The sequence below is a fragment of the Phyllostomus hastatus genome, unplaced genomic scaffold (genome assembly GCF_019186645.2).
Source record: "Phyllostomus hastatus isolate PE091 unplaced genomic scaffold, TTU_PhHast_1.1 phas_contig_148, whole genome shotgun sequence".
Taxonomy (NCBI): Eukaryota; Metazoa; Chordata; class Mammalia; order Chiroptera; family Phyllostomidae; genus Phyllostomus; species Phyllostomus hastatus.
The window spans coordinates 7640907-7657405 of record NW_025333607.1 but is presented as its reverse complement, the minus strand read 5'-3'; the positions used below and the strand labels follow the sequence as shown (position 1 = coordinate 7657405).

General features: G+C 51.7%; 1 protein-coding gene and 1 pseudogene across 1 annotated transcript; both read left to right on the top strand.

Moving 5' to 3' along the window:
* The first annotated feature begins 3528 nt into the window (after nucleotides 1-3528).
* On the top strand, nucleotides 3529-3902 carry LOC123831949 (annotated as a pseudogene).
* Nucleotides 3903-6981: 3079 nt separating this feature from the next.
* RHOU (ras homolog family member U) lies at nucleotides 6982-16161 on the top strand. The gene is made up of 3 exons (XM_045817507.1): nucleotides 6982-7614; nucleotides 9376-9434; nucleotides 13993-16161. Exons 1-3 carry the CDS (start codon nucleotides 7353-7355, stop codon nucleotides 14446-14448), a joined length of 777 nt encoding a protein of 258 aa, XP_045673463.1. The 5' UTR covers nucleotides 6982-7352; the 3' UTR covers nucleotides 14449-16161.
* The last annotated feature ends 338 nt before the right edge of the window (nucleotides 16162-16499 follow it).

Genomic DNA, 16499 nt, shown 5'->3' with positions numbered 1-16499 from the left:
CCCTCTGGTCCCTCCACACCTTCTCTGCCCCTGGACCCCCACCACGGGCCGTGAGAATTTAATCGTCCCCTGGGCTCCAAATCAGTACCTATAGAGAGCACTGCACATAATTCAGAGGATCCGAGAGAACATTTTTCTTCCTCATACACACTTGTCATAAATAAGATACTTTAGTATGTACTCTTAAAAGGAAATTGATGATTGGCATTTCACGGCTAGTGGAAGTGGAGCTCTTTCGTTCTAGTAAGCTTGGAACACACATGGGCTTTATCAGGCAAAACAACCTCGGGCCGGTCTGTTTACTGGCCCAGCCAGCTCCGTGTCCGGGCCCAGTGGGTGTGATGGACAGAGAAAACCAACTGTTTGGTTCGGGGCGTGTGCACCAAGGACACTCCCCCAGAGCCGCCCGACTTCCTTTGTCGCGCCCTTGGCTATCGCCCCCTCACTGAAACTCAACCCGGCCCCAGAAACCAGTGAGGCAATCGGTCTGTAAGTAGGGTAGCCACAGTGCCATATCGGGTTCATTATTGGCCACCTCGTAAACAAAGGACACAGGGATTGCTTCAGATTCAAAAGGGGCCAGATGGCCAACTGTGCGGTCAGGCGGTAGGCACCTGATAAGGTAGCTCTTACTCATACAGGTGGTGCATTTGGCTGCTATGTTTCCATTTCTCCCTGCCCAGCCTCTGACATTTGGCTTTACTTCATATTTCTAGCTTTCTATTTGTATTAAGTGTATTGGGGTGACATTGGCCCCTAGGGGCTTATGGGTCGTGGGTGTGCCTTTCAATGATGCTTGATCTGTGTATTGCATTGTGTGCCCATTTCTAGCTTTTAAATGTCTTTTTCACTTAACATTGGAGTCCGAGAGTTCACCCATGGGTCTCTCCCCTTCTTCGTCTACACTCCTCGCCCGATCACCTAACCCCCTTTCACCCTTCGTGCGCGACCTGATGAAACGCTACCTCACATCTCCAACCCGCACCCTTTTCTGAACTCTGGACTTACATGTATATATTCAACTGTCTCCCCAATATTTCCTCGTGGACACCTCATAGGCCACTTCAACTTCCTGTGTACAAACTGAATTTCTAGTCTTCCTCCCAGAACCTGTGACTTGCTGGAATTTTCCTTATCCCAATTAATGACAATTTGGGTTTGTCATGCCATGATCTTTGGAATTGGCTTGCCTTCTTACGTATCCCGAAACCCAAGACCCAACACACCAGGTGGATGGTGCTGGCTCCACCTTCAAGGCGTGTCCTACACCCAACTTCTTCCCACCGCCACCTCTGCCACTCCTGGTCGAGTCCCTTCCCTCTCTGGCCAGGAACCTTCATCTCCTTCATCTCCTAACTGGTCTCCCTTGCCCTGACAGTGGCTTTTCATCCACAGCCCCAGGGGATCCTGGGAGCTTGAGTCAGATGATGTTACTACCCAACTCAATGTCAGGGGCTCCCAGGCTCACACAGAATTGGCAGCATCTCTGTTGTGACTTACGTTCATTTATGACTTAGTCTTCCCCTTGCTAACCTTTCCCTGGAACATGAGGCTCCCTGCCGGTTCGCCAGCCTGCTAATAAAGCCTCTGCCCACAAGGTCTTCTGGGAACACAGGTTTGGTCTGAGCAGTCTGCTGCCCTGTCTGAAGGAAGGACGCTCAGATTTCCCCAACCAGAAGACTGCTCTCAGGCATTGTCTGACTTTCTCCTTAAATCCTCAGCTGAGGATTTGCTTTCACTGATTTTAGAGAAAGAGAAAGGGAGAGAGAAAGAAACATTGATCAGTTGCCTCCCGTACGTGCCCCAACTGGGGATCAAACCACAATCTAAGGGTGTGCCCTGACCAGGGATCGAACCCGAGACCCTTTGGTGCACGGGTCAACGCTCCAACCCCCTGAGCCACCGACCACGGCAGGCATCTTCTGAGTTTTGATTGCACTTTGCACATCCCAATACCCATCATACCCTGTCTTGGACTACAGTTATTTTGCAAATATTTTCTCTCTTGCTAGCACTATGAACTCCTTGGTGTCGGCTCCAAGCATGTCTGTGTGGATCTCCCTCATTCTTGCTTAGTCACGCTAAGATCAGGAGTTGGATCCCTCCATTCGGTAACGCAGCCAACAACTGGACTCCTTCCCTTCCGAAGCAAAGCCAAGGTCACAATTTCCTTCAATGTGCAGAAGCAGTGTTCCCCTTCTAAGACATTGTTCCAGGATGCATATGACAGAGAAAACAGGCCTTCTGCGACACTATTTCTTCTCAGAGATGGACTTGGGCCACTTTGCAAGGCCTTCAGACGTGTACACATGCATTCAAAGTGTTTTGCTGCCATCGCAAACCCAGTGATGGATTTGGACAACTCAAGGGATGTGGAAACTCCTTTGTCCTCCCATTGAAGGATGGTGGGTGCGTCCCTGCCCTTAACTGGAAAGATCGAGAAAAGAGAGATGGCCGCAGTTTCTGGAAGGGAGTAGGAGAGTCCTGTCATTTCCGAATTGCTGGCCGGGGTGGTCACAGTTGTTGGGAAATGATTATGTGGCCAGTTCTTATCTTCGTAGGGTGGCTGACAAATTACAGAAAGTCATGGCGTAGCAATAGCTATGAGGGGTCTCTAAAGAGTTCTTATCGTCTGCGAGGATTTGGGCGGCTGGAAAATGTTGGGCCTGGGGAGTCTCTGGGATGTGTGCTGGGGTCAGAAGTTGGAAGCATATCTGTTGCCGCCAAGGGCTGGGAAGGAGGCTTTTCCATCAGAAGGGTCAGAACAGCTGGGGCGGGGGGCGGGGGGGGGCAAAGCAGGAAGCGGCCTGTCTCATCCAAAAGGGGCGGCAGAGCTGCAACAGCTGGGAACACCCAGAACAGGGGGGTTGAAAGAGGAAAAGAAACCGAGACTGATACAGGGAAAGGGGCCAGCCGGGTAGCCCCGCCGCCTTGCCCAGCATCTGATTTCAACGTGAGCAGCAACTCCAGCGCCCCCTCTCATGCACGAACTGACCGCGCCCCTCCAAGGGCCCTCGCTCCTGCTTCCATTTTTCTCCAGGAGCTCACGAATCTACATTCTATGGTCCCTTTTGTAATAATCCTGAGGGACCCATTCAGTTTGTTAAAAATACTAAAATGCCTACAAATAGCCCTTGTGGACAATGATACACAAATTCACAACAAACACTGGAGACGTAAGTGACGTGCAGTACCAGTTCGTGGTATGGGAAAGATTTGTAGAGGTAGGATTCTGCTCAACCACGTCATATTTAAGTCTTACTGTGAGAGTGCTCTAGAATCGTCCCATGGGTGGGTCGTGCGTGCCCTCCTGTCGCAGTTGAGCCTGGATTGTAGTAGGCGCATCGACGGTGGGTGGGGTTGACCCCCAGGCTGACCGGTTGTGAGGACTGACCACAGCCACAGTGGACGAGCTCCGGGGCCCCTGAGCCCATCCGGTGCCACCCGACAGGCATGCCTTTTGAGGAGCTAACTGGTGGCACTCTGTGGTGGTTGGAAGCCAGGCCCTGGGCTCTCTGACCACGCAAACCACCTTTCACGGCGCCGAAGGTCAAGGAGCCAAAGCGGAGAACCTGGCCGTCGGCTTGGACCTCGCTCCTTCGGTAGGAGATGGAACTTTTGATTGTAGAGAACTTGAACGGTTTTTATGGGAGTAGGTCAAAATCGACGGAAAAAACCGGGAACCTTAGGACTGTTGTTCCCATGGAATGCTTCAAGAATAAAAGCACAGTGGTTTCCGAGAAACAGTTCTCGAAAAGATACTGGAAGTCGCTTACCAGGAAATGTCTGGCGGAGAACAGTCTTCGTGGTTGGCTCTGTGCGGTTGCACCTGACAAGGAGACTGTGAACGTCCTTGTTTCCGGATTAGTCAAGATGAAGATGAACCTGAATCTGAGGACTAGGGGAAGCGCCCTCTAAGGGCTCTGCTTACTAACAAAACAGATGCTTGCACCAGAGAAAGTAACGTCTGCACACGGACTTTTAGCTTATCAGTGAGTATCAAACACAGCACTCGGGGAAGCCAGGCACTGGGTGTGTTGGTTCTGGGGCTCCTTGGGAGGGGCTCGGGTGTAGTCCAAGTTCAGCCGCTGCTTGTGCTGGGTGTGGACCACGTGTCAGGAGCTACAAGGCAATTCATGGCTGGTAGCTGCCTGTGCTGGCTCTGAAGGCACATGAGAGAGGCCGTACCATAGGCTGAGGTCAGCAGCCACCAGTGCCAGGCCTGCAGCCACTCAGCAAGAAGCAAAGGGCACGCCAAGGCTGGCCACTGCCTGCCTGGGGCCTGTGAACCTTTGAGAGTTTTAAGGAAGTCTACACGGGCTGAGGCCAGCTGCCTGTGAGGAAGGGCCCCTGAAAGAGAGGCAGGGGGTGCACCAGGTGGGTGGGGCAGGGTCTCAGGTTGCCACCAGGGTGGGCAGACTCAGATCTGGCGCCTTCCTGTGCCTGCAGCTTGTATGGCGGGAGGGCTCAACCCAGGAACAGTGGCGGCTGCCCCTCCAGCCCTTGTCTTGAAGCCACACCATTCAGTTTCTCCCCCTTATGTCTCTGGTGCCTTTTGAGCTGCTGTCTCTTTGCCGGGGCTTAGGGTGAGTGTTTGTGAGCCAGTGAGTCTGTGTGTGGGCCCTTTAAGAAGACACCTGGGTTTCCAGAAGCCCTCCAGCTCACCTGGACAGAATCCCTGCTGATTTTTGATGCCAGATGTTGTGGGGAGTCCTCTTCCTGGCATGGGGAGAGGACTCCCCACAGCTCCCCAGTCTGGTTGGGGCTGGAACCCCTCATTCCTGAGGAGGGGCCTCCACAGAGGAGTTCACACTCCTGATTCTGAACTGCTTGCTACGCTTGGGTGTGGGACCCGCCTGTTTTGCATCTCCGCCCCTCCTACCAGCCTCCAGGTGGCTTCCTCTTCACATCCTTAGCTGTAGTAGCTCCGTTCAGCTGTCCTCACAGAGCTCTCGAGGGTGATCGCTCTATAATCTAGCTGTACTTTCGGTGTGGTTCTGGAAGGAGGTGAGCACAGCCTGTACCTACTCTGCCATCCTGACCAGACATTATCATGTAATACATCTTAAAAGAGAGCAGAGTGGGGTTGAGGAGTAATTGCTGTAAGTAGTAGTCCAACTTCATTCGTGCATTCTAAACATATTTTAGAAATGCCTAAAAATAAAAACAGCACCCTACCACTATTTGCCCCGCACGATTCCAGGGGTGGGTTATAGGGATGAACACAACCCGGCCCCGAGGAGCCTCTGCGGTCGGCACTCTGCTCTTCCAGGCCACCTCCCTGCTCCGGACTTGAATGAGCTGCCACGCAGGGCAGCGTGGGGGCCGCTCTCCTCCGTGGCTCGCAGAAGGTTACTATAAATCGGGGGAGCATGAGCTCTGGGCATTTTGGAGAAGTCTGCAGGGGGGTGATGAAATTGACTGTAGAGAGATGAACCCGAATGAGTGGGGATGGGATGAAATTCAACATCAAAAGCACAGCATCTAAAGAAGAAAATAAAGCAAGAACACAAACTTAACACCTGGCCAGAGGAGATGTAGAGCTAAAGTCTGTAGATCCTGAAGCTTATCAAATTTGGGGGAATCCTGTAATAGACAGAATAAAAACTTAAGAATGGAAAATTAGGTACAAATATATATATGTATATATATATATTTAAAATGAGAACTACATCACAACAAGCTATAAAATTTACACAAACAATACAAACTTCAAAAATTCCACAAGGAAACATTTTAATAAACTGCCTGACACACCTTGATAAGACTGTTCTTTTCTATACCTTTAAACTGCACCTCCCCACTTCACTGAAGTATAGTTGACAGTTCAAAGTTGCATGTATTTAAGATGTACCACTTAATGATTTGATATGTATATGCACTGTGAAACATTCACCCCAATCCAGGTAATTAACATACTCAACACCTCACATGTCCTCGTGTGTTTGTGTGTGTGTGTATTGAAAACACTTAAGATCTATCCTGTTAGCAAATTTCAAGGATACCTATACCACAGTTAACTACAGCCCCATTATTGTACAGTAAATCGCCAAATGTTATTTATTTTGCACAACTGAAACGTTATGCCCCTTGAACACCTCCTCAAACTGCCCTCGCTGCACACCCTTTGACCCCTTCTTCAAGACTGTAATTTCGTAATGCGTCTCCTCTGTGTAAAGTCTCCTTTGGCGCCCGGCCCAGGAGACTTTGTGTCTCAACCAGGCTCGGAGGAGTGTCCCTGTTTTCTGAATGGACTGTCGCCTACATGTAAGAGGAGGTAGACAGGAAGTCGTCAAACAGAAATGGACTTTTTTCTTTCCAGATAATATTGTCACCACATTGCATTTAGGTCAATGGAGGAATTGGGGCCATAAAGAAATGTACTGTTTTATGGCCTGGGAAAGAGGAAGTCAAATATGCATGAACAATGAACTTGCCATCCTTTGCTCCCAAAAAGGATACATTATTTTAGAAGAAAAATCACACGATGACTTTTTCAAAAAAATTACACGATGGACTTTTTTTTTTTTAGTTGCTTGTTAATTCCGTCTCCTTCAGATCACATGTTCCCACCAGACACTGAGTTCATCCCACCCCACCCCCCACCTTAGAGCGCTGTGGCCCGTGACGCGCCCCGCAGCCCGGGCTCCGATAGGGAAGCGGAGGTGGGGGCGAGGGGGCGAGGGGGTCGAGTGGCGGAGGTAACAGGAGGAACCTCAAGGTTCCCGCCCACGTGGGCGCAGTGAGGCGGAACCACCCGGGTCAGTCCAGAGGTGGTGTGGCTCTCGCGTGCAGGGGAGGAGAAACCTGCCCTCAGACAGCGCGGCTCCTTCAAGCGCCGCACCCGGGAGCAGTATTCGCGGGGTGGAGTCTGTCCTGGGAGCGGGCGTTCCGAGTCCCACGAGCCAGCGCCGGCGGTGACCGCCCGCCAGGCACGGCACCGCCTCCGGAGCGGGTGCAGGCACCCGGCGTGCAGGCGGGGGGCGCTGTGGCCTCGGCGCGGGGACTGAGCCAGCGAGCCAGACCCGCCTCCTTCCCCTCCCCTCCCGCCCCCCACGCGTCGTGTCGCCGGAAAGCCGGGAGGAGACAGAGCTCTCAGGCTCCACAGCGCTCGGCCCGCAGTCCTCCGATCGCGCGGAGCAGAGCCGGGTGGCAACGCCAGAGCACTGGCCGCGATCCTCCCCAGCCGCCTTTGTCTGCGAGCCCAGCGGCCTGGAACCGCGGCTTTCGGGGGCGGGGGACGCGCCCGCAGCGGTCGGTGACAGCTCCTCCCTCCCGGTGGGCTCCGGGACGGAGGGGCGGTTGTGCCGGGCCCTGCTCGCCCGCGCCTGCACATCCAAGAGCTCGGACCGATGCCCCCACAGCAGGGGGACCCCGCATTCCCCGGCCGCTGCGAGGCGCCGCCTGTGCCGCCCCGCCGGGAGCGCGGGGGGCGCGGGGGGCGCGGGCCCGGGGCGTCTGGGGGCCGGGGGCGCGCGGGCGGCGCGGAAGGGCGCGGCATCAAGTGCGTGCTGGTCGGCGACGGCGCGGTGGGCAAGACCAGCCTGGTGGTGAGCTACACCACCAACGGCTACCCCACCGAGTACATCCCCACCGCCTTCGACAACTTCTCGGGTGAGCGGGCCGGGGGGGCGGGGGCCGGCGGGGAGGGCGCGGGGCCGCCGTCCGCGGACGCGGTGCTGACCGACCCCGTGGGGAGAGGAGGGAGGGCGGCGCAAGGATCCGGGGGACGCCTGGGGGCTGCCGAACCGCGGGCCGGGCTCCATCTGGGAATCGATCGGACCAAGTGCCGAGTGCGGGACCGCCCCCGAGCCTCGGGGGCCGGGCGAGCGTGGGGAGAATGGAGAACCCTAAAACCAGAGCCCGAGGAGGGGGTGGGAACGGGAGTCAGAGCCTGAGCCAAAGAAAAAGGGCAGAGCGGGAATCAAACAGGTCGAGTTCAGGTTGCCTGGTCAGTTCGCTTCGGCGAGAAAGTTGCGTCAGGTCGACGTACGCTGGCGCTGCTGCTGAGTTTCACAAGGAAGGTGACGCGCAGGTGCCATTACCTGTGGCTTTTCGTGTCAGTTCCTTTCCCTTACACGACTCCTCTCGAAAGGGCTTCTCCGCTTTAAAGAGCCGCGGAGACAGCGAAAAATAGTTGGTTTGGTGAAAATAGTGCTATCGGCCCTGGTGAAGGCGCAGGTTCGGATTAAGCCTGGAGAGTAAACATGATTTCTTTCTTGTGAGTCCCCCTCGGCTCCCCGGCTGCCCCCACCTCCACCGCCTCCCTTGGCTGGTTCTGATTCTCAGTATCCTTCACTATCTCTTCAAGCTATTTGAAGCTCCTATATCCGGGGTGTTATTTCATTTGGCTTGGTGGATACAGAGATAAAAGAATCCTTTATCTTGATTTTTCAGGTCTTTTTGAAATTTACGAAAAAGTTAAAATCCCATGGAAGCTAGGGTCAATCAATCTCTCTCTCTCTCTCTCTCTCTCTCTCTCTCTCTCACACACACACACACACACACACACACACACACACACACACACACATGCTGTTCCATCTCTTAGAAAGTCATAACAGCAAGGACTTGCCTTCTTCCATCTGGAAGTTACCTAGATAAGCTGTGCTATGCTAATGGGGTTCCCATCTAAATAGCATTGTTTTCTTACCTTTTCTTTTTGTTCCACTGACTAGTATAAATATGCATAAACAATCTAGAAAGTTATATTGAGACAGAACTGACTGTTTAACTCAAGTAGGACCTTCCAAGCCAGGCCCCATGCGGGTCCCTCCCCAAAGACCCCCTCCCGGTGGAGAGGTGGGCATGCTTTCTCTCTTTTCCCTTTCCTTTTCCTTAATCCCCCCTTCGAGCGGACACGGAGAGATAAGCAGTGCCCTCTTTTCTAAACAGGACAATGCAGGCAGCCAGTGTTTGCACATGTTCTCAAAACAAGCTACAATTTTATGATAAACCCTGAAGTCTCAGCCTGTTTCCCAAGGGAAAACAATCATGTGTGAGGTTTTCCACTGATTTAAAGCCGAAAGGTTGGTTCCCACTTACCACCCCCTCCCCCTCACCGGGGTTGTTTTCAGGTCTTTTGAAACTAGTGCGGCAGGAAAATAAATCTTCTGCACCAGGAGGCAAACCCAGGCCCTTCTGGGGCCCATCAAAGGCTCGGGGATTTGCTGCCTCATCGGTAGCGGTGGGGGGGATTGTCAGCCCTGGAGAGAGGTTTACAAAAATGCCTCCTTGTTTTAGGCAAGTCTCTGCCTCCCCAGAATAGGGGCAGGAGGGTTCTGGGTGAGAATGCTGGTGCAGGCTGCAACTATTACTCTTCGGAGAGTGGTGAAGAGACACACCCCTGACCGTGGTTTTGGTCTTGTTTTTAAGCTGTGGTGTCTGTGGATGGGCGGCCGGTGAGACTCCAGCTCTGTGACACTGCAGGACAGGTCAGTATCACGTCGCTGTGCACTGCTGGGAAAGGGGACGGCCTTGGAAAGGTCTCCAGATCACCTTCCTCAATAACTGGGTAGTTCTGCAGCCAGATGAAGTGGCCCCGCCCCCACCGCTGGCCCCTCTCTCCCAGGCTGGGGTGGGGGGAGCTGCCCCACACTAATAAAACGGGGTGTGGCCAGCTTGGCAGGGGCAGGAAAGTAGGTCAAGAGCAGTTCTTATCTCATAAGAGTTTCTGATCTTATTTAGTTTCTGGTTTTCATTAAAAAGCTATCAATGATGCTTTGTAATCATTGCTCCAAGTAAGTTGGTAATATCTTATACTCAATTTATGAAAGGTCAGGAAGACAAATGTTTAAGACAGTTACTCAAGAAGAAGAAGGAGCTTCTGTCAGTAAGTGTTACCAGTCCCCTTCCTATGCTGTGGTTTGACTCCCAGGGGCTACTGCTGCCTGTCCCCTGAAGCAGAGATGTGGGGGTCGGAGCCCTCCTGAGCTGGCCGAATCACTGAGCTGGAGCGCTGTCTCTCACACAAGGAATATTTGATTCTTGTTTCAAGGGCCAGGCACTTGGACCAGGCAGCCAGGGAGTGACAGAGAGGACACGGGTGTGAAGTCAAGTCCCCCTTGGGCACTCCTGAGAGCCCCAGGACCCGTCATCACCCAGCACCCCCACCCCCAACCCCCACAGCATGGAGCCCCAGTCACTGAAGTTTCTGTTCTCCGCAGAACCCGCTGCCCTCTCTTGAGTTTGCCTGAGTGACACTAGGTTATCACAAGTGCCTGAGAACCAGGGCTTGCTGGAGTTCGGGAGAGTGCAGGGGGCTGCTTTGGAGGCAGGTAAATTGCCTGCCTCACTTTCCGGGCCGTTGTCCCATGACCATTAGCTTTTGAGAAGTTGGCTTCATGTGTGCCCCGGCCCTCAGCCAAGCCGGGGCTGCCACATTGCACCCCCACCGACTCTGGGGCAGCTGATTCGGAGCTTTGTTTCTCAAACCTCAAGGCAACACATCCTGTGCAGCCTGGCTCCGCAGCTGAATGCCTTGGCGGTGGCCACAGCATCCTGAGTGGTCACCCAGCCTCCCTTGTTATTATGGCCTTACCCCAGCCCTGGAGCACGGCAGCTTCCCCTTCACCAGGAGCAGAAATAAACCAATAAATGGTGCCCTCCCCGCTGAAGCAAGAAGGGGCAACTTAATAGCCTGGGAATAAACCGGAAGATAGGAAAACACAAGAAACTAAAAGACATGGTTATCAGGGGCCCTTTAGGGGTGGGGCAAGCAGTGCTGTGCACACCCAGCCCATCACCTGTGATGCGCTGGTTCTCCTGGGCGAGGGTGTACCCCTGGTGTCTGCACATGTCTGGCACACAGTAGGGCGTGATCACCATAAATGAATGCTGTGCTAGGTTCTGAGGACACAGACTTAGTCATGGGCGTGTCCCTCAACACACTTACAGTCTGTAGGGAAGACAAACCAGTTCGTGGAATTTGTAAAAGAAATCAGGGAAGTTACATAAATAGGAAAGCGACATTGGCTTGAGGTGCGGGACGGGTGGATCCCGGAGGAAAACAGAGCAGCTGGGAAAGCGGAATAGGGCTTTTACCAGGAAAAAAAGAAAAAAAAACTTTGTAGAAATGATCCTGAATTTTCAAGGAAGAGTGGTTTTTTTTTTATCATGGGCTATTTAAAAGTCAGAGAAATGGAAGAATCATTTTAGAAATATTTTCATGAAAGATGTTTATATTTAAGGATTAGAGTTTGGGTGCTAAGTGGGTAAGCTTTGGTTTATTTGGAATTAATTTTTCTCATCTCCCAGCAATGTTTTCATTGCGATTTAGTATATTTCTTGCTTGATGTACTGGACAGCAAAGTATACCTGATTATGGAATGAATGAAGCTACTATCAAAAGATTTGTAGAAAACCAGCTGTAAAAACTCCCTATGAAAAATACACAGCTGAAATAATAAAGGTTATTTTTTTTCCTGCTCCCAAGTATCAGTCAGTATTGGTTTTGACTATTAGCAAAGCTGGCCATGGTCCTTTTCTAAGTCCTTACTCCAGAGCTGAAAAACTACCTTTTAAGGGACTTGATTTGACTCCAGCCACATTGACTTAGTGTTGACTCAGCCAGTGGAACTCCCCTCCTCCAGGCAGTCCTCCTGATAGCGTCCTGGTTTACAGTGACTCAAGCCATCTCCACTTCCCCCTGCGGCAGAATGTGAGCACAGGCAGGGTAACCTGGGGCCCCAGTGCAGCTTTCACAGAGAAGCCCAGAGCAAGAACACAGCTCCACTGGCTGGATAAATCACTAACATTGCTTCTTGCACCTTTGGGTTTTCTTGGGAGGGAGGGTAAGTGAGTCTATAAGATGTGAAAAGGAGTTTTTAATGCTGTACTCACGGTCTCACCAAGTGAAAACTGATCGGAGACTGTGCACTTGGAGAAATCGGCCTTTGGTATGAGAGAAGGGGGTATCACCGTAATGAGACCACTTCATTGTGGCGTTGCCAATAGGAGCTGAAAATTCTTCAGCCTTTTGACCCATGAGGCACTTGGGAAAATCTTTATACTGAAAAAAATAATAAAAAATCAGACTGCAGCTTGACCGACACTACTCTCTTGCCCCCTGCCTGCCTGCCCCCGAACCAGATCCTCCCCGCAGACCTGGCCAAGGCATGCAGATGCCCAGGCCGGAGGGTACTTGGCCAATGGTCTCAGCGCACACGTGTGTGTTTATTCCAGCAAATGTCTAACTAAGGTTTCTGGTCGGGCAGTGAGCAGGAGGGCTTCATTTCTGCTTCTCTTCCCAAACCCCTCAGAACCTGAAGAGGTCTGGGCAGCCAGATTTCCAAAGCCCTGTCGGAAGGCCTGGTCCCTGGGCCTGCCTTTCTTTTCACGGGTAACGCAACCCCAGATTCCAGCCCGGCCAAGGGTGACGGCCTCCCCGCGGTGCGGTGGTGCAGCTGCCCGAGGGAGCTGACCTCACCCCGGGCTCGGTTTTGTGCTCCTTCCTTCGAGGCCCCAGAGAACAGAGAGATGTTTCATGAATAGGGGTGCCGGGCCGGGCCGGGCCGCCGTCTACCTGCTGGAGTTTCTGTGTTTGTTCTTTCAGCACAAAGTTGGCACTGAGAAACCCAAGTCCTTCTTTTCTGACTCTTGCTTCTGGAAGGCTGACGAGGGGCAGTGGCATTCTGAAATGCCACAGTCACTCCTGATCCCGTCAGCTGGTCGACTTTAGTATTGAGGGGTGGTGGTTGCGCCACAGTGGAAATAACAAGCCTCAGACGAAGAAAGTGGGTTCCAATAAAACACGCCCACATTTTTTTTACGCTTAGAAAAAATTGCAAGCGGAATAATGGGCACGTGCAGCGTAGTTTGTACATAATTGGAGCGTGCCCTGAACTTTCCCTTGCCACTGGGAAATTATCTGCCAGGTCACACCTGAGGATCGTTGGTACTCACAGGTAGAAATTTTAAATAGGAATGGGATGATGTAAATATTTTCCTACAAGAGAGTCCAGTGAAGGCTTTCCATTAGCTGAATATAGTACCATTGGGAACTATAGTTAGATATGAAAATACCCTGATTGGGAGACATGTATTTCTGTCAGAGTGGAGGCTGCGTCTGCGTGTCCCCAGCCGAGCCCCTGGCCCTGCCCGGTGCCTGGGGTCCAGCATGGACTCTCCTAAGAGGACGTCTGCAGGAGCGTGACGGTTACTCCGCAGAACTACCTCTAACCTATTCCGTCTGGGTCTCTGTACCCTCCGGGCAGGTGCGCACTCCCTCTCTCTGGCCCTGTATCTTCCCAAAGCACCGTGAGTGGAGGCTTTGGGAAGATAAAGCCGTGGTGCTGGCAGAGAGACCAGAGCACAGGAAGTAACAGAAGGGGAAAGAAGGAGGGGGAAAGAGATGACAAAGCAAGGAGAAAGGGTGTATCAAGCAAAAACGAGGCTGTATTAACCAATACCGTAAATGACGTTGGGAGGCACAGGTTCTTCGAGCTGTCAGAGCGAGGGTCCTCAGCCCCTGCTCTGGGTCTGTCCTCGGGTCAGGTTAGCTCTGGTCTCTGTGCAGTGTGGGCCCGGTGGGCACAGTGCAGCTGGCAGGAAGTGGGCCTGGCTCACCCTGCCGCGAGAATGGGCAGGGCTGGATTCGCACAGAGAGGAGCCGTGTTCATAGACTGGGTCTCCCCGGGGTCGGTGGGAATCTTGGGGATCCGTATAGACACACTGTCTACGTTTCAGAAGCGTAGCTCAGTTGCTCTGGCCTGAGAGTTTATCTCTAAAATCCATGTAAGTACGTTTTCCGTGGTAAGTTACAAGTAGGTCACGGGCATTGATGGACCCTTGAACACACGTGCAGCTTTTGTACATCGTGCAGCGTGGGCCCCACTTAGGTGAGCACAGCAGGGTCCCTTCTAAGACACGGGCTCTTCTTTCCATACCCAGTGGGTTTTCTATTACCTGCCAGACCTCTTCGCAAAAAACTTAAGCTGTTCTTTTTGCCGATGAGATGTGTTTTTAAAATCCCTTTGGGTGCTTTGCTTGCAGGATGAGTTTGACAGACTCCGGCCTCTCTGCTACACCAACACGGACATCTTCCTGCTGTGCTTCAGTGTGGTCAGCCCCTCCTCCTTCCAGAACGTCACGGAGAAGTGGGTGCCCGAGATCCGGCGCCACTGCCCCAAGGCCCCCATCATCCTCGTCGGAACTCAGTCGGATCTCCGAGAAGATGTCAAAGTCCTCATTGAGCTGGACAAGTGCAAAGAGAAACCGGTGCCCGAAGAAGCGGCGAAGTTGTGCGCCGAGGAGATCAAAGCCGCCTCCTACATCGAGTGCTCGGCCTTGACTCAGAAAAACCTCAAAGAGGTCTTTGACGCGGCCATTGTGGCTGGCATTCAGTACTCGGACACACAGCAGCAGCCAAAGAAGTCCAAAAGCAGGACTCCGGACAAAATGAAAAACCTCTCCAAGTCCTGGTGGAAGAAGTATTGCTGTTTCGTATGATGCTGGCAGGGGACCCAGAAAGACTTTTCAGATGAAATCGATATTAGGAGCTATATTAGCTTCGAGGACTCCTCGTACAGTGTGCAACCTGTTTAGAGAACCTGTGTGGGTATCCCGGGGGGGGCCTCTCCGTGTATGTATTCTTTCTTGCCTTTGATTTTCCTTGTTGTTTATCTGAGCTTAGGGATGAGACTCTTATGCAACGTATTTTTGAAGTAAGTTAAGCATTTTTCTTAATGTTGGAAATTTAGAGCTCTAGACCTTTGGGTTGATTTATATCTAGTAGGAGAAAGACACCTCAAATCGGGGTGTGAAGACTGAAATTTTGCTACGTGATCACGTACAGAATGCAGTGGTCTCGTTAACTCTCCCTTGATCGTAGGCCGGCTATCGGGAGAACCACTCTTAGCTTTGAAACTCCATACTTTTTATTCTTTTTTTTTAAGGAACAAAAGTCAGAAAAAATGAGAGACCTCTGCCTACGAAACCTCAAACCGGTCACTCTGCTAATATTCGGTTGCTGAAGATTTAAAATTAACCGACACAACCAACCCACTGACTCTGTAGCACTGTGTAGACCAAAAAGAAAACATTGTTTAGTGGGATTTTTCCATTGTGAGACCATTTCTGCTGATGCTGTGTAACCATAGCCCGTATCTCGTGTGGACTAAAGCAAGTGGTAGCCAGTAGCAGACGCATTTTCTTTAGGGAGTGATTCATCTCGAAATCAAAATGGATGTCAGCGGTTAGTCCACACGCACCAAATTGCCCGGGCATTAGGGAGCACCTGTCCGAACTGTTTCCAAACTTCCATACGTACGCTGTCCCTTCTGCAGGGGTGTGAGCCCTCTTCAAAAGCCTGCAGCGAATGTTTGTGGGACACAGCATGCACCTTTTTCTTTAAGTAGCCCAAACGTACTTGTGCGCGCACATACACGTACACACATATGGCTGTATTCGCTGCCGATTTGGACGTTCAGACAGTGAATGGGGAAAGGCATGGCCACGAACACAGATCAAGGGGCCCACAGCTTCCTCTTTCGGTCGACATTTTTTGGAACAGATTTCTTTTTGATCACACCCTGTGACTTTCAGGGTATCTGAACACATTTTTGAGACCATCTTAAAACAAAACACGAACATCTCTCAGAACCTGTTTTAAACTCTGTTGAAACAACCAGTCGAGTCCACAGTCTTACGGGGAAGTGACAGGGAAGAGAGCATTGCAGCGGGTCAGAGGGGTCGGGGCGTCTGCTGCGGCCCCCAAGTGGGGTGCATGCAGGGGCGGCAGCGCCCTCACGGTGCCGAGTCCTCACTTGGAGGCGGTCAGCAAACCACGTATTTGTGAAACATCCGCATTTTTCAAGGTGTCAGTTTTTAGGGCTAAATCTTCTGGACGATGAAATCGCCCCACCACGGGTGTACTTCTGAGATACCAAAAGGTAGCCTAACCCATTGAATGGTAATGCCAAGCGTGCCGTGGGTGGAGCAAATTCACCAAAACCAACCTAGGGACGAATCTCTGTAGAGCCAGCCGACAGAAGAGTTTTATCTGCAGGCCCTGTGTTGTGTTTTATGTTAAAAAAAAAAGCCAACTTGTGTTTTTCCATAGGAAAAAAAAGTAAAAGATTAGGTTACATTTTTAGGCTAGGGGCTTCTTATTATTTCTGTTAGTAAATAAAATTAACTAATTTCTTTGTTTAAAAATGCAAATGCATAGACTGTTCATTAGTATGCATCCTTCAATACATGGACAGGATCCATAGTTTCCTGAAGCGTTTAGTTATAACGTGAGTGAATGAAATGTCTGTATTTGCGGAAGTTTCCCGGAAGGACCTAAGGAGATACGTTCTGTGCCCACCTGCCTGGCTCCCCTCTCTGTGGGAAGCCACCTTCCCGGGCGAGGCTCTGGCTGCCCCAGTGTGCAGAGGTAGTTACTTGACTGATGAGTCATTTTAAACAGGATTTTATATTGAAGCAAATGTCAGGGAGTCCAGTGCAAATTAATTTCGAAGCCAGAACACGAAACTTGAAGTTGTATGCAAACAGTA

Bases quoted from the DNA above. Each gene is read 5' to 3' on its own strand.
- RHOU (XM_045817507.1), top strand. From the start codon at position 7,353: ATGCCCCCACAGCAGGGGGACCCCGCATTCCCCGGCCGCTGCGAGGCG. The intron at 7,615-9,375 runs GTGAGCGGGCCG...CTTGTTTTTAAG, and splicing joins CGCCTTCGACAACTTCTCGG to CTGTGGTGTCTGTGGATGGG. The intron at 9,435-13,992 runs GTCAGTATCACG...CTTTGCTTGCAG, and splicing joins TCTGTGACACTGCAGGACAG to GATGAGTTTGACAGACTCCG.